The following is a 24,176-nucleotide window of genomic DNA, read 5'->3' as shown; positions in this document are numbered from 1 at the left end:
TCACGGTCTTTCCCTCCTATTTCCAGGTCACCTGGAGAATTCCCATAGTGTGCCCCTGCTCAGCACAGGATGGGGTCTGCAGGAGTTGGCCATGTGGAAAAAGGTGATTATTCTGTGTCCACATGGAAGGAGAAGCACTGGACAGCTGGAAAGCACTGCAGGCTGAGGGCAGCAGCAATTCATAGGCTTGAAAAATTATGTGGGCCTTACCTTTTACACTCCTGTTAACTCTGATTTTCATGAAGTAGGTGGTGTTGCTACAGCAACTGTCATATCACATCATTTCTGCTGTCTCTGTCACAAGGATCATCTTATTTTATCTTAAACTCACATATGCAGCTTTTCTTCATCTATTCTAAAGCCCTCTGTATTTTGGATATGAAAAAAATTATACAAAATAGAGCTGTGTCATATAAATGTGTTTTTTTTTTTTAAATGTAACAAAGCTTATGGAACATTTTTATTTGTTCTCCTTTTACAAATGCAGAAGGAATAAAAAAAATGGCACTGGCAGATTTATGGTGCTCCAGATTTTCAGAAATAAATTAAGAGCTGGTCTCACAATGAAGATGTTTCATGCCACCTTTAATGTGTTCTCTCTACAGAAGCTAACCCTGTGCTCCTGTGCACCTCAGCAGAAGTAACTCGTCTATTCACAGGTGAAAACATTTTGCTTCCTCATGCCCAGGCTATTTATACACCTGCATTCCACAGAACTCACACCCAGCTCAGATGCTGCTGCCCACCCACAACACAACCCCAGCCCTCACCTGCTCGACCTGCAGCCTGGGAGAAGCACCTACCAACGCATAAATCCCAACCCACCCTTACCTGGTTCAGACGAGGGTGGTCACCCAGCTTTGCAGCTGCCTTGCTCAGTAACCCCAGAATTTGGCTCTACCTCTTTGGCCTCCATTTTGCTGCTGTCTTTGAGGTTCAATGCACAAGCAAAACTCAGTAAAATCCTGATGATGGAAAGGGTCTTTTCCATTTTTGTTATTAACATGCATTCCAATGTGTGCAGTCATAGATCTTCCTTTTAAAAATATAAAAAGCAATGTGGAACAGTAGTAAATATTCAGTTATACCCTTGGGCTAATCAGGAAACGAAAGAAAAGCCCTACCTATAGTCAAAGGTTATTTCACAGACCCCTCAGGCAGCACAGCTCAGACATCCAGATCAAACTCTGCCACAGCCTAAGCTGAAGAGTATTTAGATCTGCTTCTTCCTGAGCATTTCCAGCCACTTCCAAAATAATCAGTGCAGTCACCAAATTACACTTCAGTGCTCCAGACAGGTCCTGGGCAGATCAAAATTTGCCAGTGTGGATCCAACCTGTGGGCAAGGACTGTATCTAGTGCACCTGGTTAATGGCCACGTACAGAATTAAGGTATCAAACAGCCTTCAGTTCCTTTGCTTTGCAAACTTCATTTCAGTGCGCCCGGTACTCGACAATTGTTCTTGAGCTGATTTCCCAGAGAAATGAGTTTTCTGCAGTCCTGCTGTGCATGTCTGTCCAGCCCCCTCCCAAAAGCTTGGGAAATTGTTGGCCAATTTCCAACAAATTTGGCAGCAAGGCATCCAAATGTGCTACCAACAAGCTTTGTGAAAACAATGTAAATGAAAGAAGCTCTTCCCTCCCTGGCTGCAGGAGCCTCGTTACACATCAGAGAATCCACAGAGGTTGTGCTGCTCATGGAGCCAATTCCTTGGGCAGGAGGTAGGACAGAAAAAAAGAAAAATATTCACTAAGTCACTGTTTGTTAATGGCAGTCAGGAAAGCCATTTCATCCTCTTGTTCTCTACTGGAATTGAGAATATCTCTTCACTTTATCCTACCCACTCATTTACTATTTTCAGTAATCAAGAGCAAAATTATTTGTTTCACAACTGCACTGTCACTTGACAATCCCTCTGAGTTCGAAGCAGACACATCTGGTATTGATAGCCAGCAAGCAGCCATGCACATGGTCTGTCTCAAAAATCAATGCAGAAGACAGTCAGATGTGGACAATCCAGCTGTCTGCTATCATCTGAGCATTTATTTATTCTTATAATATATACTGAAAACCAGAACTCTACTAGAAAGAGCTTTTTTATATTATCCCCAGCACTTATTATGCAAGTAATTTAAGCCTTCCAACCAAGACACAGTAGGAGTGTTTGGGAATCAACAAATTTGTTCTGGCAGCGATGAAACATTCATTATTGGCTTTGAAGTAAGGAGAGGTTTGGTTGGAGGGGGGAATTTCTTTTATTTTCCTAATAGTATGTTAAAATGTGGACAAAATGCTGGTTGAGGTATGCTGGGTAGGACTCAGCTAAGAATCAGAATGCTGTAGATTTTTGCTGGAAGTTGTCTGTCCATCCCAGCTGAGGGATGCAGTCCTGGTGTGTTTGTAGTGTTTAAGAGATCCCCTCTGCCCCTCTCCCCCTGGACTCTCCCTGCTGCTATTGCCACGTTGCACACCCACAACTACTCAGGCTTGGAGAAGAACAGGTTAAACTTAGTGAAGAAAAAAACACAAGCAAGAGAAACACCTTTCCTCTTTCCGCTTAACTGGATAATTGGTGAGCAGGAACCTGCTTGATGAGTTTCAGCAGCTCCTCGAGATCAGCCAGGGCTGTTTCTGAGAGTGGCTCAAGCTGCCAACTGGATAAACAGCAACAGGGCACCCCTTGCTAAGGCTTATGATAAATAAAAATTTCCAAAAGGCAATGAAGCAGTTTGTATTCCAAAGATCCATCCAAACCCAGTAAGAGCAGGGAGCTGAAAAGGCAGAGTATTTTATAGATGGTATACACATAAAGCTGTCTTACAGCCAGAATAAATAGATGAGTTTAAAAGAAAAAAGAAGGACTAAATAATTTTTACTGCAGTTGAGTGAGTGCAACAATAAAATTCAAATTAATAAATTAACAGGTTCTGTCCTAAGAATTTAAGGGGCCAAGAAGATTCTAGTCCTGCTCTGTACAATCCTCTGGGCATATTACTTGATACCATTTATCTATGATGCAAAGATTTTATTGAAGTACTTAGTGATTTTGAGTCCAGCTGGCTGAAATAAAAGTACGCAAGGATTGATGTTCACATAAGGATTATCTTGTCCTACCTGTATCAGATGTGTGTGCAAGCCACGTGAGTTAAAAAAACCAAAACCAAACAGAACCAAACCCTGGTAAAATCTTGTCATTTCAAACCAGTCCCAGCTGTACAATCACCAAAGCAGCCCCTACGGCAATCACTGTCCATATTATCATCTTCATTTCTATTTATTCACATCAGTGTTTCAATTAACACTACAACTGGCAAATAGGCATTTAGACATGCTGGGTTTTAAGATCAAGACCCAAAGGTCTCCCTTGCTGCAGCTCTGCCAGTTGACTCCAGATGAGAGCCTCACCACGGGGCTTCCTCCCAGGTTCCCTCCTCTCTGAGCATGCAAGAGAGACTAAGAGGAAGCAAAAATATATTTATATCCTAAACAACAACATACAGATTTGGGGAAATCTGTATCTATTTCAGCTTTGCCAATGTTGATCTGTTCAGTCACAGCTCAAAGTTTTTGATAAAGTAACCAAAACCCCACAATGCAAGGCTTAATACCATCCATCTAAACCAAACCAACCAAACCCCTCCACACACACTGGAGGAGTGGTGTCCCTTTGGAAGATGACAGGAACTGCCCCTCAAACACTGCTCCTTGCCCTCATGTTTTTACCCCTTCCCCAAGCATTGTGTCTTTTTGTACTGCTTTTTCATACAAGGGTGCCCTTGGAGATGTTGGGGTTTCAAACCCAGAGCCAACTTTCCAAAACACACTGCATTTTGAAAAGCCCATTTTTGTTTCACAGAGAAATAAAGGAGCTTGCATCATAAAGCCTTTATCCCCCCCAAACTCAAAGCTTCCCATACAATTAAAAATCAAATCCAGCTTTATTTTCCTACATGACTCAGGCTGCATGCAAACAGCTTCTGAGGAAGGCAGCTTGAGGGGGAGAATAGAACTGAAGGAAGAAATCCAGAGAAAAGAAACTCTTCTAACAGCACACTCCTATTTTCCCAGGACATTTGTGAATATTTTCATTTTAAAGCTAGAGGAAAGCCACCCCCTTCCACCCCAAAAGAAGTTTTAAATATTATAAAGACACACAAGGACACACTTTATTATTTTAACAATTACTGCTATTTTCAGGGCTCCAGCACAGTTACTTCCTTCCATAATTGGACTTCAATCAAACCCTAGTGAAGCTTTTGATCTTGGAAAGAGTAACAACACAGCTCTGTTATCAGCACAGAGGGGGAAAAGAGTAGGACATCCAGCATTTTTCAATAAAAGAAAGTTAATTGCTTTGACTTATATTTATCAAAGGTCACAGCTACAAATTCTGAGTGCACACACATAACAGTGCACACTGAGAAATCTCATACAGACTGGACGAAGTGTTGGGATTATACTATCTGTGTGCATTAAAAATAAAAAAAAGAAAAGAAAGAAGAAAAAAGCAGCAAAACAATGCTAGATTACTATCCAAATATACCCCAGTGGATGTCCTGCCAAAGAGCAAATATGTGGCTGTAAGCTCCAAACTGAAATAAAAGCTTGGCCAGCAGCCCAGAGCTTCACTGTATTTTGCTCAGCCAGCCATAATCTGGCAGAACAGTGAACACATTTGCAGCCACGTGATGGAGAAGCCCGTCGGGCCAAGCTGATTTCCTTGTGTTGGTTAAATGTGATCTTCAGACTGTACACACCAGCAGCCTGGGGAAACGTGAGAAAGTGGAAAACAACCAGCCACGGGCTGAAGGGCAGCAGAAAAGATTACTTGAGGAGTTTGCTCAAAGGTTTGGGCTGCCAGTGGTGGATTTTAATGAGGTGTTAACTGGGCTCCCAGGGCTGAGCACCCGGCACTCAGCTGCATCTCCACTGGAGTTACACACCACCAGCTCCTGCAAGGATTCAGATCCTCAGAGAACCCGGTTTGGAAAAGGCAGTGGAAATTCATTGTTGGGATAGGATTGAGAGCTACCCATCAGTGTTTCAAAAATGCAAAATGCTGAGTGGTTTTGAAGTCCACACTGAGGAGACTCAGAGGCGCTCAGGTCTGCCAGGATGTTGCCCAGAATGGATGGTGCACATCCCCCAGGGCTCAGTCTGCACAGACACCCCTTGAACAGCCACTCCCAAACACAGAGAAACACGCATGAAGTGAGACAGAACTTGGCCAAAGGATTCAACCTGAAAAACAGGGAGGTAACAGCTGTCCCCATGATCAGGTACTATATTTTGATAGTAGAGATAATAATGTTTTTAAATAAATTACTTAGGGACAGACAAACAGCATCCCTGGCCAGTGTCAGAGCTGCACATAATCCCTGAGAGCAGATTACATGTGGATGCAGAAAGAAAAGCCCCCAAACACAAGACTTCAGAAGCACATCCCTGCTGCAGATAAGAGCAACTTGGCTAAAGCAGTCACCAGAGTAGGTAAGAAAAGTAGATTTGTTTACTTTCTAACAGAAATAAATTGATAAACCAGACACATGCAGCACCTGGTGAAATCAGAGACACACACGAGTTGACAATTACTCTTCCAGCTCTTTCCTTCTCCTTGGCTAATGACTCCTTTTCACGTGTTCAGAACAGCTTCCAGACAGAGACTACCACAATTTTCAACAATGACATCAACCGTGTCGCACTGAGAAAATTGAGCAGATAAGAGACTCTGGAAAAGTGCTTCTTAAACCTGGTGATAAGTATGGTCCAACTGAAAGATCAGCCCTTCTTGAGGGCAGCCACGTGATTATGCATGGATCAACATCAGGCCTTGCAGCCTGGACAATCCATGCCCTGAGTTTTTAAGTGCCAAGGCACCCACAGGCAAGGTTTCAAGCAAATACCCAAACCACAGCTGTCCCACATGTGTTACTGAAGGCTTGTGGTTTAGCCTCCTCAGAAGGCAGATATGCAGGTTAACTTTAAATATGATGCACTCTTCCCTAATTCTCTCATGTAAGTATAGAGTTGAGTGATGCAGGTGCTCACAAGGTCAGCTTCCTGCTCTGTTTTATTCAACTGGTGTTGCTCTCAGAAAATGTTCTATCACTCCAGAAACAATTCAAAGAATGTTCTACCACTCTAGAAACACCTTCACCTGGTGAGCAAGCCCTGTGGCTTTTTGACTTTGTGAGTTAGCAGAGTAACACACATTAACAACACATGGCTGAGGAGCATGACACAATCTAGCTATGTGATTTATTAACCTGATCTGTTATTTACACTCTTCTCTTCCAAGAGAATCAATCTTCACTACAGGCACAGACATAACTCCTCAGTTTTCAGTGTACAGCTCTTGATACAGAGGGCAGGCCCCTAGCTGGTGACAAAGGCCATGCTATGGTCAGTCCCTTGTGACTGATCTGCTTGGGTGGCTCAAGTCCCCGGAAAAGTCTGGAAAACCAGAGTAGGAATTAAACAACAGTGCCCCAAGGTATATGTAGTTTCACTTCCCAAAGTCTTCAACACTCTTTATTAATCAGAGCAGTGATCACCCAGCTGGACAGGGTTGTGATTCTTCTTTAGTACTCCACCCTCACCCAGCAATAAACAGAGAGAATTGGGCTGTCTCACAGGGCAAGCCCAGTGTATAAAAAGGATACACCAAATCAAATTATCTCAGGATGAATGCAGCACCAAAAACAAAACAAAAACAAAAAACCAAAACCATTGAGCAAACATATACTACTGTGAAAATTTTACTTTGACATTGATATGCTGCTGTGGTATACTTCAAACAACAGTGAGCTCAGCACTTGCAGTTATTTCAGATCTGTATCTGCCTTTTTACTCTTTGAAAAAAAAAGGCAGACAAAAAAAATTGCAGCATTTCCCAATAAATTTTCTCCAATTTAATCCTGAGGAAGCAGAAAGAAACTCTTAAGTGTATTTTCAAACAGTTTTTTCCTTTTTTAGAGACCTTTACTATTGTATATGCCACAGCCAGACCAAACAAATTCTTAGACCTCAGGTGTTACCTTACCAGAAACAGTACTAAAATGTCTTCAATGCTGTGCTGGAAACAGAACGCAGGGACACAGAGAGGTTCTCTCAGGTTTGTAAATGCCCTGCCAAGGATGTGTTAGGGGAGAGAGAGCAGGGAAGTCCACCCAGCAGTGCTGCATTACACTGAGAGCGGCTTGTGTCACTACAGCTCTATCCCGACACACCCATATTTTACAGCACAAAATGTACTGTACAATTCACAATGCCAAGAAACTCAACATATCTAATCTGGCAGAAAAACAAAGTCATATCAGGTTAATCCAATTCTTAAATTGCACAACTTTGAAAAGCCAATAGCAAAACAAATCTTCCTCCTCACTTGTGCTCCCGCAGCCCTCCTCCCAGTGCACATACCCTGCCACGACCTATTTTTCCTCTTTGATCCCTCAACATTTTTAGCCCACTCTCACTCTCCTCTGCTCCTCTCTGACTCCTGACCTTGCTGCAGCCCAGACCCCGGTGGCAGGGTGGGAATTTCCCAGATTAGAGCCAGCCAGCTCCGTGTCCAATGCGGGATGAGCGGCAGGATGCACACACAAGGTCACTTGGGTGCCCACCCACACGTGACACTGCAATAATTGTGATAAGAGCCATCAAATCTGAACTTAGATCACTGCAAGGCAGTTTCAAATGAGGCAGCAGAGCTGGGGTGATTCTGCTGCACAAAAGGAAAAGGATACAGCAAGGATGCATAAAGTTGAGAAATTCTTTCAGTAAAATAACTGTGCTTGGCTTCGGAGAGGATCAAGACCATTCCATTGCGTAGGATCAGAACTTTCAAGATCTTGCTTACAAACCTTACAGCTCGTTCTCTTTATAAATGCAACCCCAGAGTCTCATCTCATCACAGAACCTGAGAAGCTGAGGAGTTCCAAGGAAGAAGAAGAATGGCAGAAAAAGTTTGACTCCCCTCCCTCCAACACACACTAAACCAATTAAATTTGGTTTCTTGCAGATTCTTTTCTCAAAGTGAATTGACATCTCATGGTGTCTAAAAGGGTGTCAGCTTTTCTAGAAGCATTTCACACAGATCAGGCATTTTAAAGGTCTTATTTACCTTTTCTGATGTAGAAAATGCACATTTGCATTACTCTTCCTGCTCAGCAACACATTCCCATCCTATATCCACTCATACATCCACTCATGTATTTTCATGAAATTTTAGGACTGGAATTAATTCTTCAAAAATCACAACTTTCTCGATACATTTGGTTAGAATCTGCCACCAATATAATCAAAAGCCAGCAAGCAGGAACAGATAAGAGGCCATACACTCCTAGCATGACCAGTTTTGGTTTGTTTTCATAGAAAAACTGCAACAAAAAAATACCCCAATGCTCATCTCTCACAGCAAGCAAATGCTGCAGGAGTTACGTACCTAGAAGGGCCAGTGCCCCACCAAAGGGCCACAGCTGCAGGAACTGCAGACGTCACCAACATCCATATTTCCACTGTGCAGCACAAAGAGAGGCAGCAGTTGAGGGCCGATTGCTGCAGGGCCCTTCAAATTCAGTTTCACCCTCTCTGTTGTGATGAGGAAGAGGATTTGGGTTTGAGTGTTTAGTTCCTACTTAATAAGCATTACTAAGGCAAGAACACAGCTGTTTTTTTTAAACAGATTTCTTGGTGGAATAAGACAAATTTCCAAATGTTGCAATGGTGAGTCGGTAAAAATGACAGAATTGTTTTAAGTCATCTCTGCTTCAGCACAAGCCTTGATCCTGTGCTTTATGTTCTGCAGCCTTGCGCAATGTGCTCTTCTACAAATCTTGGTGCTGTGATTTCAATAATCTTGCTGTCCTAAAAATATTGATTGCTCCATTAAATGCATTTCTGCAGTATTTTGTGCTTTTAAGTTTCACATTACTGTTCCTCCATTTTTTCCAAATGCAATTCAGTTTCCTTCCTGCCCACATTTAATTTCTGTTGAAGTGCTTTCACCTGTGCCATGAGTGCTGCATGACCAGCTCATCTCAAAGACACCAGTGGCCACATAGACATTAAGCAAGCAGGAAGGCCTTGCAAGTGTTTTAAATAAAACTTAAGATGCAATCACTGCCACACAAATTAATTGATCTTGCTGTGTGCAGAGAACCCTGTTCATTTGTTTATAAAATTCAGGAGAACCAACCAGTTCTGTAATGAATTACTTAAACTTTGACCTATTGTCCATAGCCATGTTCCAGAACAAAGAATTTACAGCAAGCTGAGCACCCTAAGGCTAATTGGAAAAGAATGCTTTTTTTTTTAAACCATTCTCAACAAATCTTTGCCAAACTCTGTATTTTTGCCTCTCTGCTTTACAACTACATATTTAAGGATGACATTTGTTACAGGTGAGTTATTGCACCAGTCCACTGTAGCTTCTGCTTGTAGCAAACACATACTAATGCACCCATCTGCAGGTTCCTGCTTTGAGTAGTAATCTACATTTGTGTTCCAGTTAACAAGGAGCTGGGTTTTCTAGAACCCTAATGCAATTTGGATTTTTTTATTTTCTCCTACAACAGCCATACACCAAAACAAAGAGCTCCAAGATGCTCAGTGCCTGTTTGCATTAAATTGCAAGTAATATGAACAAGAGAATAATGCCAGTGGGATGAAGAGCTAGAGCTGTTTCTCTTCAAGTTGAGCAGAGAACCCTGAAGCAAGAGCTTGCCACATCAGAAGAGTTAAGCAATGGTGTTGGAGGGGCACAACAAAAATCTGGCCCAAATTTAGCCCTGGCAAAACTTAGCTGAGAGAATGGGATGGGGAAGCAGAACTGTACCACAGCTTCAAGTGTGTCAGAAATGTGAGAGGCTGGACAGTATTTTGCATTTGTCTAAAACTTGATGGATAGCACCTCAGTCATGCAAAGCTGAAGTGCTGTGAAGAGAACCAGAAGAAAAAAAAAAAAAAAATGTTGCAACACATGCTGCCTTACCCACCTGTGTTAGCTCTCCACACTGCAGCTTTCAAGCTCTCAGGACCAAATTCAGCTTTGTGATAAACAGAGAGCTTCTTTATCATTTGTTCATTAAAAAAAAAAAAAATTATACAAGCTACAAAAAAAAGTTTGCCATAAATTCATCTGACACAGTTGTGTATTTTACACTAATTTTTATACCACGTGATTATGTGCAACTTAGGCCATTAGGTGGAATAGATTTGAGGTTTAAGTAAATGTTTTTTTACAGAGCTTTCATTATCTACTTAAGATCAACCCACAGTTTTTCTTGAAAATAACTTAGCTGAAATATTTTTTTCTGATCGCCAGTCTTCTGTGAAATTCAGACAAAATATTGAAAATATATTTTATTTGTCAGGAAAGGAAGACTAAACAAAAGCACAAAAAAAAAAAAAAGAAACCTATGCTCAAGTTTAGTGTGATATAAATACTAAACAGCTCCACAGCGTACTGCCAGGCAACCAAACGATTTCATAATGCACTAAAGTCCTTTTTACTGATGGTGACTAAGTCCTTTCATCCTGTGAAAACTCCACTGGCCACTGAGAGCTGTTGCCCCCCCTTAAAAAAAATTCCAGAAAGATGAATGACAAGAGAGTGAATGGTGACATTTTGCTGCTCCACCTGGGAGGTGACGGAGAGCAGTCAACAAGCTGCCTACCTACTGAGCAATAGAGAAATCAGGGGGACCACATGAGGAGCAAAGTACTTATTGCTGAGATTAATTGGCAGAACCTGGCCACTGCAGCTTCCACAATTGCCAATTTGCTGTCATAAAAATATGTAGAGATTGAACAATTTAATGTGTTTCCTAGTAGCTTCATCTAATCAGATAATAGTGGTGTCTTTGTATACATCTCCTGATGAGGTCTTCTCTCTTGACTATAATATATTGTTTCATGAAAGACTTCAGGGTGCACTCGCTCCTCAAAAAAATCAAATCACTGCACTGAGAACCAATCACTCTGTAATGCACTTTGAGAGGGGAAGCAAAGCCCTGAAAAATACATTGTACTTTTCTAAGTAATTGTAACAAGCTTGACACTCAAGACATCCTTGAAATATATTTAAGGGGACAAAAAAACCCTTCCAAATCCTAGGTCTTCCCTGTGTTCTCTTCCTAAGTCTGGATAGCCCTTCCTTGCACAAAGGAGCTCTCCCTGTACAGCCTAACACCCAAGATTATTTCATGCTGTTTACTATTTCAACTCCGAACTAACTTCAAGTTCTTTCATGCAGTCAAGCAATTATTTAACCAATAATCAACGTTTAACTGTGAATATTAAAATTAGCTCTCTTGAAGGAGACACAGCGTTCTTGCTTCCAGCACTAATAAGCCTGTGCGTTCAGCACTTTTTCCCCCCCCCGTTATCATGTGACAGGCTATTTTTAATATTTGCCTGAATATATTTTGCATCTTTCTTTGATCCAGAGAGCAGTTTCGCGAGGCTTGCCCGCGGATTGCACTTCCTTGGCAGTGGCAGCAGCGGTGCAGGGCGCAGCTTTTGCACCTGGGTGCAGCTCGGGCCCGCGCTGGCGGCGGCAGGAGCGGAGCCGGGCTGAGCCGCGCTGAGCCGGGCCGCACAGGGCAGGCACACGTGCCTGGAGCACACGGTCCTGCAGGCGGCCCGAGCCTCACGTGAGGCTCAATGTGCACAGCAGCTCCCGGTACCAGCCCGGCCGCGGGGAGCTGGTCGTTCCCATCCTCACGTGGGAGGCCAAAGGTCGGGAGATTCCCGCGGACAGCCCTTGGCCTCTGGGAGAGAAGGGGCTCCTGCAACACCCGGGGACGGCTCGTAAACAATGATTAAAGCTTAGGAGAGGATTCCACGCGCAAGCTGGCAGCTGGCAATGCTGCCCTTCGCTCTGCCGAGCTGTGCTGGAGGAGGAGATCACGTTAAGAAACGCAGGGGAAGGAAGGCTGCAATAGAGGGAGTGCTGCACACACACCCTTTGGGGCTGCCCCGGCACCACCTCACCCCGCAGTGAGCTGCATGGAGCAAGAACAAGCCTCTCCCAGCTGGCTGCAGTGCCTAGCGCAAACACGAGCTCCGAAAAGCACTGAAACCCACCCAGCGGTGCCTGCTGTCAGTCACTGCAGCTCAGTGCCTGCGCGAGAAGCCAGAGGTAATGGATACTGTGCTCTAGACAGAATATCTGGACTGAGCAATAAACCACAGCGTTTCATAAAAATCTTTTTGGGGAGGGAGGTGTAAGTGCACTTCACATGGAAGCAATTCTCAGCTTTTTGATTAATGTGCCTCTAATTTTACTTTTACGTGAAGACTTGCAGATATTGCACATAGGTATATGTCTGCAGTGGATTACAAAGCTTGTTTTTCTTTTTTTTTCTTTCCTTAAATAATCTTTGATAAGTAGTCTAAGGTACCCAGCCATGCAGGCAACACAGACAGAAAACAACCATCAGAGAACACAAAGAAAGAGGGAGCTCTCTCAGAGCCCTCAACAGCCCTGTTCTCCTTTGGAGCAAGGCAGAAACAACTCCTGGTTATCACTGTGCCAGCAGCATCCTTGTGACACAGCTCCACATCCAAGGCTTTTTGGTGACAAACAGAAAACTCAGATCTAAACCACAAAATCCCAAAACCTTCTAGTTAGTATTCTCCGCCAGATCTAGCTGATGCTTCTCTAATTCACACCTTTCAAACCCTTTACAGTACCTGCCCCAACCACCTCCATCAGGGCTACATGGGGGAAAGAGCCAGGTGAACAGCAACAACCAACTAGCTATCTGCAAGATATACACCCTCCCTTTACATACCAACAGTTGAAAATTACTCCAAATTTCCTTAAGGACTCTGCATTTAAATGGCGATTTACGAAAGACTATATGAAGTGTGCAACATGAAGAACCACAAAGTGTGTTTGCTTTTCAAAGCAATGGGTTACTTTGAAAGCTTCATAAAAATCTGAAAGCCTTTTTTGGAGGAGACCACCGATTTCAACCAACCTATCAGCATGCAATACCAAGACAAAACAGAAGTTTTAAACGCATCTACACACGACAATGAATGCTGGTCTGCGATGCTAAAAATAAATCAATATACTATTTTTTATTAACAAAATCAGCACTGTGGAAGATAAATACATGGTTTCACTTTTGCAAGTCCCCTGTGTCCCTCATCAAAACAAAGCCAGAAATTTCTGTACCTACATTCCCTGAACAGAAATGTATGGGAAGTAAGTGCTCACTTTCTTCTTTGCAGATGATAAACTGGTGAGCCTAAACATCTTTCCATTGACCAGACAATCGCAGCTGGAAATACAGAATCCTTTTTGTTGCCGTTACATTTTTTAGCAGGGAGAAAGAAAATCAGTGAGGATTTTGGTAATGTCATGTCCACAGTCAGGGTCAGCACAGCTTTGCTGAGCCTGATGACACTCAGGGAATGCCAGTGCAGATCTCCTGATCTCTTCCAGACACGGCACAAAACACGTTTGGGCAACACCACTCACTCCTACAGACAGATGAGGCTTGTGCTGGAACACATGCACAAAATTAAATCTCCTCATGCTGCTCTCCCATGGACCTTCCCTGGCCTGGGCGCGTCCCTGAGTCACAGAGTCACAGCCGGGGCTCCACGTGCGGGGAATGTCCCCCCCGAGAGGGCACAGCCAGGCTGGCAGCTGTGACCACCTGCACGTGAGCCCCGGTGCCAGAACCCAGAGCCGTTTAAAGAGGGACAGGAGCAGCACAGGACTGGACCCCTCCTCTAGCCACACACGCTCAAACAGGCTCCCGTGGCAAAGCAGAATTCAGAAAACACACCAGTGAAGTATTTTTAGAATTACTATCACCTAAAACATACAGTTTTCCTGGAAGTAGTAGGATCACATGGAATTAATCTGTATTGAAATTGTATACTTCCTATGACTTATTCTTCGCTTTATTACAGTAACATAAATCACAACACAATGCATACTGGAATGATAGCTCACACCAGCTAAAAACCTTTCTTTATGTGACAATAGAAAAAACCTATTTTAAATGTTTTAAGATATATTAAGCAACAGGCTCCATTACAATGATTTTAACATTTACCTCCCTATTTCAAAGAAGCACATTTGCCTTGGCCCTTTTATGATAAATCTTAAATGCTCATTTTTACTTTTACTAAATTAAAAAAAGAAATATATGCTCTTATATTCTCAAACTTGCTCAAATGCTAAAGTGTGAAATGGTCTTCTCTTCAGTACTGATTGTCAAAGAAGGGTTTTCACATGACAGCATATAAAAATTTCAACAACCTGATGACAAACCAGACTACTGTTAATGGAGCTACATTTCGTATCTGTAATGAGGGTCAAGAAAATATTATTTAAGAAGTGAAATGAGCTCCCTTAAAAAAAAAAAAACAAACCACAACATTTAACAAAAAAAAAAATCTATTCTTGTTAAGGCAAGATGGTGTTGGAAAAAATACTGGCAAATTTAGATGTTTTATCCTACCCCAAGAGACAATGTCCTTTACAACAGTAAAAAAGTGCACTGTGAGGTAAGTTTGTAACCCTGAGCTGCAAAGGGCTCAGGAAAAACTGAAAAAAATCAATGAGTTGAAAAGTCACACAGATAGCTTATTACAAATAAATTCTGACAGATGATCATTAAAAGCTTGGCTCACTACCAGGCTCCTCTGAAAAAAAGAGAGAATGGGGACAGATTATCTGCTTTTAATTTTGTGTGTGCACAAGTGACAGAAAATGGTGTACCATATATGCACTACTTTTAATGCTGGCTCAGAAAAAGCAACAGGTTTCATGTTCTGCTTTTGCCTACTCCAAATATATTTTAACTTTGGACACCCTTATAAGTTATTAGTTAACCATGAAAAGCCTTGAAAGTGAAACACAAAGCAAAGTCAAATCCACACAAAGTAAAAGTTAGTAAATGAAATCCATGACTAAACACACAGTTCTGATGAGGGGCCAAGGAGTATGTTGACAGGTTTGGGGAGCTTTGGGGGATATTTCATTTCTTTTTAATGAGACAGGAACATTGCAGACTTGTAAGACATTTCTATTTCATCCTGCTCCACAACTTTTGCCTATTTATTTATTTTGCCTCCTTATCAAGATGATTCTGACAATGACTTCGCACACTGAACATGGCAAATGATCAAGCAGAAAGGAGAGGAGTGGTTTCCTGCTGCCAAGAGCACACTTTGCTCTAGCACACCTCATGTGAGAAGAAGAGCACAATAAATAAGTCACTTTCTGTACTTTTTTTCTTTTTTAAGGAAAAAGGCAAAGTTCCATGTTTCCCAAACTTTAATATTGACACTCTTCCACTGCCCATGATCTCAGCCATGCTGGTGTCAAGCCAGAGAAGTTACTCTGGATTTGAACTAGTGTCTCTAAAGGGGTGATCTCAAGTGCTAATAAAATAATAAAAGACTTCCACTGACATCAGACGGGCTGGAATTGTGCATTACAATTCCACGGTGTTTTCTTAAGCGTAAGGTGACTACAGATGCAAGTTATGAACTCAGGTCAGAGTTACACTCATTTTATGCCAATTTAAGCAAGATTATAATGTTGTTCCAAAACTCAGTTCCTGTGGCAAATTTTACTTTGCTCAGTAGAGAGTAAGATTATGGCCAAAATTTCAAGTAAGAAGCATTAACCTTTAACTACAGAATTACTGCCCACTCCTGTGTTCCCACATCAAATATTGGCTGAAGAAATACTCTCTCTCACAGTCCTTTTCCCTGTTCTTTTAACACTGTGGCATCTATGCCATTCTGTCTGTGGCCTTTTTACTTGTTAACAGCTAAGACACAACTAAGATAGCCAAGTTTCCATGGAATTCCCAGAGCTTTCCTTCAGTAATTTAAACAAAAATCCTGGTGGAGCAGCTTAGTGATAACTGGAGCTATTGTTTTTATTTGCTGGAGTGTGAGTGACAGGAATCCTCTGGGGTCTAAGCTGCCTGTCAGCTGCACAGGGAGAAGCAGTGATTTACAGTGGGGAGCAGGAGTTCATGCCAAATTCCACAGGAAAGTTCTAAGGGCTGATTTACCTGGTCTGACTGGGCTCTGCATGCAGTTCTGCGATACCATGCCGGGATGGACTGAAGTAGAAGCCCTGCTGCTGAGGTCCATGACAGAAGGTGATGCTGAGGTAGCTTGCTGGAGACCTGACTGGTGTGGGCTAGGCTCATGCTGGTTTGGGCTGGGTGGAATGCCATTTTCTGAGAGGAATTCTTCCAGGTCCATGTATTCCAACTGGAAAGTGTCTCCATCATATGGCAGTGTCTTGTCCCATAATGTTGGACCCAAGAAAGCTGACTGAGGGACTGTGGTACCAGTGCTGTCATCATCTAACTTCTTCTCTTTGTCTTTTTCTTTACCGAATGCTTAAACAAAACCACATAACAAACATGTAAGAATTCAGTAATTAAAACATTAACTACTACTACTTCCATTATTTCTGCTGTACTCTCAGGTGTAAGAAAGGAATATTCCCTTCAAAAACAAATAATTCCTTTGATTCACTCTACTTGGAAGAGAATTGAGGGGTCAGCATCAAAAAGTACTCAACATACTTTAAAGTGAACATTTAAGTATTCCAGCAAACTGGAAGCTATTGATATACTCTGTTAAAAAGGAACAGTCTTAGCCTAAAATCCCTGGGATCCTGTCGTTCTTCTAAACTAAGGTCCCAATCTTGCTAGTCCTGGCACAAGCAAAATAGTCCTCAAATTCTGCACTTCTAAATGTTACTAACATACAGTGGCAAAGGCTGACAGAACAGTTTTGATGTGCAGAAGAGACAACAAAATATTCAGAGACAGAAGCAAAAAAAAAAAAAAAAAAAGCTAGCTTAACTGAGGCTTCCTCATTTCTACAGCCCCCAGTGATTTCAATGCACATTTTGTAAGGGAAACGCCTGATTTCTCTGCAAGATCTGCAAGAATCTGAACTCCTAAAGCTTCCTGTCAGCCACCAAGCCTTCACAGCATTTTATTTTTAAGCTCATACAACAGCCCCGGTGAAATCCTGCGAGTCGCTTGGCAGTGGAACTCGGAAAGACGAGGAGACAGGAACTCTGAGACCTTCCCTCGCTTTCTGCTTTTCGTGCGCGCTCGATCCGCTCGCCATACGCGGTGCGGGTATTCCCGAGCTGCCCCCGCTTCCCGGGGAAGCCGTAACTTTCTCCCGGTGAAACGGGGGACGCGGGACCAGGAGCGGTTTGTTGTGGGGCCTGGGATGGGGATCCCGGCCCCCTTTACCCGAGGCACCGAGCGCCCTTGGCGTTCATCCACCGGGACCAGCGACAGGAGCACCGAGCGCGTCCCGTTAGATCGAGCCGGGGCGGCCGCCACTCCCGCAGAGCGCCCTGAGGGAGCCGTCCCGCGGCTCCATCGCCGAGTGAGCACTCGGGGCGGGAGGGGCGCAGAAGGAAGGGAAAAAGGGAAAGCCATGCTGCGGCCCTCGAGTGACAGCGGGAGCGGGGCGCACTGCGAGGGGTCCCGGAGAAGCCTCACCGTCTTCGTGAGCGAGCGGCAGCTTGAGCGGGTTTTCCAGCAGGGACTTCAGCACGCCATAGGTGGGCGGCAGGAACGGGGGGTTCAGCGGGAGCGGCCGCGACATGGTCGGTGGGGACTGCCCGCGGCGGCGGGGAGGGGGCAGCTGCGCGGCGAGCGGTTCCTTCCCCCTTGCTGTAGCCGCTGTCGCGGCGCGGGTGAGCCGGGCGTGGGGCCGAGCCGAGCGCCGGTGGCGAGGGGCGCTGGGGCCGCGGGACAGGGCGCGGACCGGGCGTGGGTCAGGCCCCTCCGCCGCGCAGCTGCTCCGCCGCCGCCGCCGCCGCTCCCACCGCCCGCTCTGCGCTGCTCTGCGCCCGCCCGCTCCGCGCCCACGTGCAGCCGCCGCCGCCGCTGACGTCACGCTCGATAGCGGCCCGGCCATTGGCGCGCGGTCCACGCCCCTCCCCTTTACCGGCCACGCCCCCCGCGCGCCCCGCCCCGGCACGCGCGCGGCCGCTACCGGTGGGGGGGGCACCCCGGGACACCCGCCCCAACACCCCCATCGCGGGGCCGCAGCGCCTCCCCGGTAACCGGGAGGAATGTGTTAATGAGATGTTAATGAGCCTGAACGTTTGACCCCGCTCGGGGCATCCGAGCGTGGCGGCTCCCCCGGGGCAGCGGGACCCGGCGCTGCCGCGGTGTGAGGGGTTCGGGCTGCGGGGCACGGCGGGCGGGGGGGTCCCACCCGTGACTAAGGGAACCGGCCGTGGGCTCTGCGAGCGTTTCCCACCGAGCTCCCCCTGCCTCTCTTCCAGGTGTCACCCTGGGGTGACAGTGCTGTCACCAGCACGAGCAGGGCTCTCACCAGCTCACAGAATCCTTCGGGCTGGAAGGGACCTCTGGATATCACCCAGTCCCACTCCCCTGCCCAGGCAGGGTCACCCGGGGCAGGTGGCACAGGAACGTGTCCAGGTGGGTTTGGAACATCTCCAGAGAGGGAGACTCCACAGCCTCCCTGAGCAGCTCTTGCAGGATTCTTCCACCCTCCATGAAAAGAAGCTTTTCCTCACGTTGAGGTGGAACATTTTGTGGTTTAGTTTATGGCCATTTTTCCTCATCCTGTCACTGGGTGCCACCAAGAAGAGTCTGGACCCATCCTCCTGGCACCTGCCTTGGAGATACTTATATTGATGAGATCCCCTTGGAGATACTTATATTGATGAGATACTTATATTGATGAGATCCCCTCCCAGTCTTCTCCAGACCAAAGAGGCCCACCTCCATTCAGACTCTTCTTGTAAGAGATGCTCCAGACCCCAAATCACCTTTGTGGCCTCTGCTGGACCCTCTCCAGCAGCTCCTTTCTCTCTTGTCCTCAGCAACCCAGGATGAGACACAACACTGCAGATGAATCTCATCAGGACTGAGTAGAGGGAGAGGTCACACTCTTCCTAATGCACCCAGGATCCCACTGCCCTCCTGGCCCCCAGGGCACATTGCCAGCCCCTGATCAACTTGTCATCCACTGACTCCCAGGCCCTGTTTTTGCTCAAATGGGACTTTCCTCCCTACTCACCATGATCTGCATTCAAGCACGGTTGACTTTCCATCTGCTCTGGCCTTCAGCCCGTGCAGGCTGTGCAAGAACTGCATTAGTCCCAGAGTAACTTCACCCTTCAGGTGCCTGTGGGCATCTGTATCTCCCTTATTCTCATTTGGGTTTTCTTTTGAATCGCATTTTGCAAACTTTTACCATCTGTGTTTATTTGTGACTCTTTCTTCAAAAGTCAGCTTTTAACCATCAACAAATATAAATAATCATAAATATTCACTAGAAGCAAATGAAGATAAGTTATGTGCATAAACTTATAGAAAACTTATAGAAATATAAGCTGCCTGAGGAACAGTTATGTTCTCCCCTTGTGTATCTACTGTATCTATTATGTGTGTGAGCAGGAGCAGGACTGAGGAGCGGCTGGAGCTGTGTCAGGAAGGGTTAGGCTGGATATCAGGAAAAGGTTCTTCCCCCAGAGGGTGCTGGGCACTGCCCAGGCTTCCCAGGGAACTGGCACGGCCCCAAGGCTGCCAGAGCTCCTGGAGCCTTTGAACAATTCTCTCGGGGATGCACAGGGTGGGATTGTTGGGGTGTCTGTGCAGGGCCAGGGGTTGGACTCAATGATCCTTGTCAGTCCCTTCCAACTCAGGATATTCTATAATTCTATCATCTGTTATTAGGTGTCTTGTTAAATGAATTGCCTAAAACAAGCAACTGATGAAAGTCCAAAGTACACTCAAATCAATAAAACTGCACTGGCACAACCAAAAACATGAAGATTGGGGATTGTGACCATCAGGCCCTGCAGAACCAGAGACAAGTGACAGGAACAGACTCAGGGCATGGCTGAGCAGAGCCTGGGAGAACATTGGGATGCCACAGATGCCACATGGTTCACAACTGGAGCAGGGGTGTGATAGCAGCAGCACAGGAGTTTTTAAGTGTCACCTAAGCAAGGAAAAAAGCCGTGGATTATTAAATGACTGTACACGTACCAACATTGCCTCAGACGGCCAAATTGCTGGTTAGTGGAAACCTTTAATTACAGAGGTACAGATGAGTGACACAAAGATTAGGGTGATTGCCAATCCATATGCAGATGTGGTACAGAATGTTTCTTCTATGTGGTCTAAAGAAAAATAGATGCATTTAGGAGATATGATAAGCAGCAAAGAAGAGTAAACAGAAGATGTAAAAGTAATGGGGATACTGCGAAACATCAGTAACAAGATTAGTTCCCAGTGGAAGCTCAACTTGAGCACAACTACTTGTGTTTTTATGATTATTGATCCAACTCAAACAGAAAGAAACAGCATTTTCAGCACCACAGAAGGACACAAAACCTTCACTGCTTGACACTGAATGAGGTAAATTATAGGTAGATCAGTGCAAGTGTGGAACAAAAGGAAGCCTCTCTGAGCACTGTGTGCAGTTACAGACCCTGCATTCCCAACACCCAGGAGCTGGGAATTTCCTGGATGAGAAAGCCAAAATAACTTCCTGATTTATACACCAGCCAGCAAAGCTGAGCAGAGTACCTGAGCAAGGTGCTGGAGCTGTTGTTTTCGGTCTCACACGACAGGAACAGTAATTTAACTCCAGCCATGCTACACAGGCAGATTTCATCCCGATTAACCTAAATTCCAGGCTGTCAGGACACCATGTTGTTTGTACATACAAATTACTGATTTTTACTTGCTACACTTTTCCACAGGTGGCCTCTAATTCCTTTGTGTTGTTTTGACCACTGGCTGACCCCACATGGTTCATGCCAGGTAAAGCCTACCAAGACAAAACAGAGCTAATTATACTATACTATACTGATAATGAATGATACTATACTATAATGATAATGAATTTCTCCATTTTCCAATTGCAATACAATTTCTGGCATGTGTTCTTAGCTTAGCATTCAACCATAAAACGTCTATTTTATGGCTTATGAAAGACTATGCAGCTGCTTAGTTTTTGTATTGAAAATCTCTTGATAGGTGCCCTATTAAAAAAAAATTATCTCAACCAATATTTATATTTCTGCTCATGGTTGTTTCCATCACTGACATCGGTTATATGAAAAATCTGATTCTTTTCAAACCAAGTACCCAGTGGTTAATGTACCGTAAGATATTTTTTTTTAGTGTGATTATTTTCTTTAGCAAAGACAACCCACAAGGCCGTTTTGAAGTCGAAAACTCTTTCTACTTTTCAGGGGTCCTTCTACCAAGATGCACGTGGTGATCACTGCCTTGGACCATCCCACCTGGGGTCCCCGAGCACCCACGGACTCCGACGGCTGGTGCGGGGTGGGGTCGGGGGATGCTCAGACGGAGCCCCACGGGCAGAGGCCGGTTTGGACCGCAGCGGGTCCCGAGCACCTCGGGGCGGCCATCGGGGGGGGCCGGGCACCCCGACACCCGCAGAGCGCCGGCCGCGGTGCCGGAGGCTCGGCGGAGGAGACACCGATGGGTCCGTGAGGGAAGGACAGGGACAGGGACAGCGACAAGGACACGACCCCGCGCCCCGCCCGCCGGTCACGCGGCTCGGGGGGCAGCGCGCGCGGGGCCGTCACGTGAGCGCGCGCGCGCGGGCTGTGACCTACTTTGGGCCAATGGCGGGGCCGCGGGCGGGCGCGCGCACAGCCCCCTCAGGGCCCCCGTGCCACCCCCGCCACGGCCAGACAGGGGTGTCCATGTGGGAAAAGGGGGTGTCCGTGTGGGAAAAGGGGTGTCGTGGTGCAAAAAGGGGTGTCCCGGTGGGAAGAGGGGGTGTCCGTATGGGAAAAGGGGTGTCCCGATGGGAAAAGGGGTGTCCCTGTGGGAACAGGGGGTGTCCGTATGGGAAAAGGGGTGTCGCTGTGGGAAAAGGTGTCCGTATGGGAAAAGGGGTGTCCCGGTGGCACAGGTCCTGCTGACGGGATGTTGTCCTGCCGAGGGACGGCGATCCGGCCGGGCAGGGGGTGTCAGGGGTGCTGCAGAAGGAAGGGAATGTCCAGGCTGGAAGGTTGCTCTGCCGTGGGCTGTTGCCCTGCCATGCCATGTGTTCCGCCGCCGAGGCGAGCGGCGGCTTCGGCACCGATCCCGTCATCGCCCCCCGTGTCCCGCCACCTCCCGCCCGCCTTGTCCTGTGTCCCCATGTCCGGCCCCGGGGCACCGTGCGGGACGAGCCCTCGCTGGGGCAGAAGCTCCCCCGGGCCCCCGGGAGCTCCAGCGGCCGCCGCCGCTCGGAGCCGCTCCTGCTGGAGCCGCGCACGGAGCGCTGCGGGTCAGACCTGGCTCGGGTCGTGACTACCGGGACAGTGGGGACCGCGGATGTCGCGTTTGGGTAACCCTTGGCCTGGCCTGCACTCGGTCCTGCCCTTAGATCGGAATCTGTTCGTGCCCCTTTGCTGAAAACTCAATAACCCCCTCCTGCCCCAAGTTATTTTAAACGCGTTTTACAAAGGAGGGACTGCAGGCTTTAGGTAAAAATCTCCAGCATGGTTCATGAGATTCATTTTCTCACTGTTTTGCAGCAGTTCCCATTCTCTTATACATTACCTTGGCATAGCCTGTAATGGAAATTGGGAATTCTGTTCTCAAATATCTCCTGGAAACATGACTGCAGGGTTTTTTCTGCATGGAGAAAGCTGGAGTGAAAGTGGGTTTTTAGGGATCCAGCTGACCAGTATGTTCCAAGGCACCTACCTGTATTTTCTCGATTAACATGGATGAAAGTGGGGCAGGAAGACGATGCAGTAATCATGGCTTAGCAGAATTACGGTTACTGATAGATGGAGAGACACCCACTCCCATTCCGGGAGAAAGGTCAAGTACAGTCAAGTTTGTGGTCTAGAACTCTGTGTGTATTTAAATATATACTGGTCTGAAGAATTCAGGCTTTTCTCTTTCTGTCTCAGGGTTAAATGGGAGCCAGTACTGTATGTGCAGTGAGAGATCTCTGAAACCTGAGAGATTAAATCTTCTAGTCAGGTATCTGTATGGTCACATCTGAACTGCTACTGTCACTTCATTCCTCTGTTAAATATGTTCTGTCTGGAGAAAAGAGTTGCAAAAGTAGGCGGGCAGAGAACAAGCTGCAAGATGGAGAGGATAAATAATGCAAGAACAAGTGTTCGGGTCAAGGCACAGGACAGACTGAAAAAGCAAATGGTTTATAGTACCTTAAATACCCACTGGTTCATCCACTGTGTGGATCTCCACTTCAGCCCTTTGGGAGCCAAAACAATGGATGAAAAGATTGAGTGAGATGCTCACTCAAAAAAACCCCAAAACCAACAGAAAACCAACCAAACAAACAACAAAAAAAACCAAACAAAAAACCACAAAACAAACAAAAAATTAAAAAAAAAACAAAACCACCCAAAAAAACCCCAAACAAACAAACCAAAAAACACCCAAAAAAACAACCCCCCCAAAAAAACTGAATGGGAGAGAATTGGAAAAGGCTCATGATTCAGCCTTTGTTTTAGTTCTGATTTGTCCCAAAGCAGTGCAAGTTCCCAGGCTGGCCTCACAGGGCAGTGCAGTTCCAGCTATGTGACGCAGAACGTGGAGGGCCATGAAAAGCCACATGAGAACGCTCAGATACCCACACCCAACTGAGCTGAAAAGCAGCAGCTTTTGAAGAGAAGGTCGACAGACACCGAGGAGCAATGGCTGCCCCCCACCTCCCTCCCCTCCAGAGAGGTTCTTGCCAGAGCCCTCACTTGGCTTTCCAAGTAAAAGCTGTTACCCACAGTACTGAATTACTGAAAAATGGATATTTATTGTCCCTGTGGGGTGCAGCTGAGCAAACTGCTGGGGCTCCTCACAAGACGAAAAATGCCTGTTGAATGAACCATGCTCCCGCCTTTTTTTTCCATCATTTTTTAAATTTTTTTTTTTCTTTAAAGTTTAATTGAATGTGGGAGAGACAGGTTTGGAACTGCTTTTGGGTGATGGCAGAGGAACTTTTCTTAAGTAATCTGGGGTGGTTCCAAAAGGCATTCCAGTTCTCAGAAAAATAGGTATTACTAGTCGTTGCTTATATGCTGTGAGTTGAAAGATTAATAATTTTCTCTGCCAAAGTTTACAGGCAGCCTTTACCATGACAGGGTAGATCAAATACATGTTCTTGCCTG

General features: G+C 45.7%; 1 protein-coding gene across 2 annotated transcripts in view; it reads right to left on the bottom strand.

Annotated features, from left to right (window-relative positions):
* Nucleotides 1-17,827, bottom strand: part of HLF (HLF transcription factor, PAR bZIP family member) — a 35,572-nt gene extending 17,745 nt beyond the window's left edge. For both annotated transcript variants that reach the window (XM_053994821.1, XM_053994822.1), the window contains exons 1-2: nt 17,524-17,827; nt 16,057-16,392 (exon numbers count right to left, since the gene is read on the bottom strand). In XM_053994821.1, the coding sequence (XP_053850796.1) occupies nt 16,057-16,392; nt 17,524-17,629 (442 nt within the window). In that variant the 5' untranslated portion in view covers nt 17,630-17,827. The remainder of the gene's footprint in view (nt 1-16,056; nt 16,393-17,523) is intronic.
* Nucleotides 17,828-24,176: the final 6,349 nt, after the last annotated feature.

Source organism: Vidua macroura, chromosome 19 (genome assembly GCF_024509145.1).
Source record: "Vidua macroura isolate BioBank_ID:100142 chromosome 19, ASM2450914v1, whole genome shotgun sequence".
Lineage (NCBI taxonomy): Eukaryota > Metazoa > Chordata > Aves > Passeriformes > Viduidae > Vidua > Vidua macroura.
This window is presented reverse-complemented; position numbering and strand designations above follow the sequence as displayed.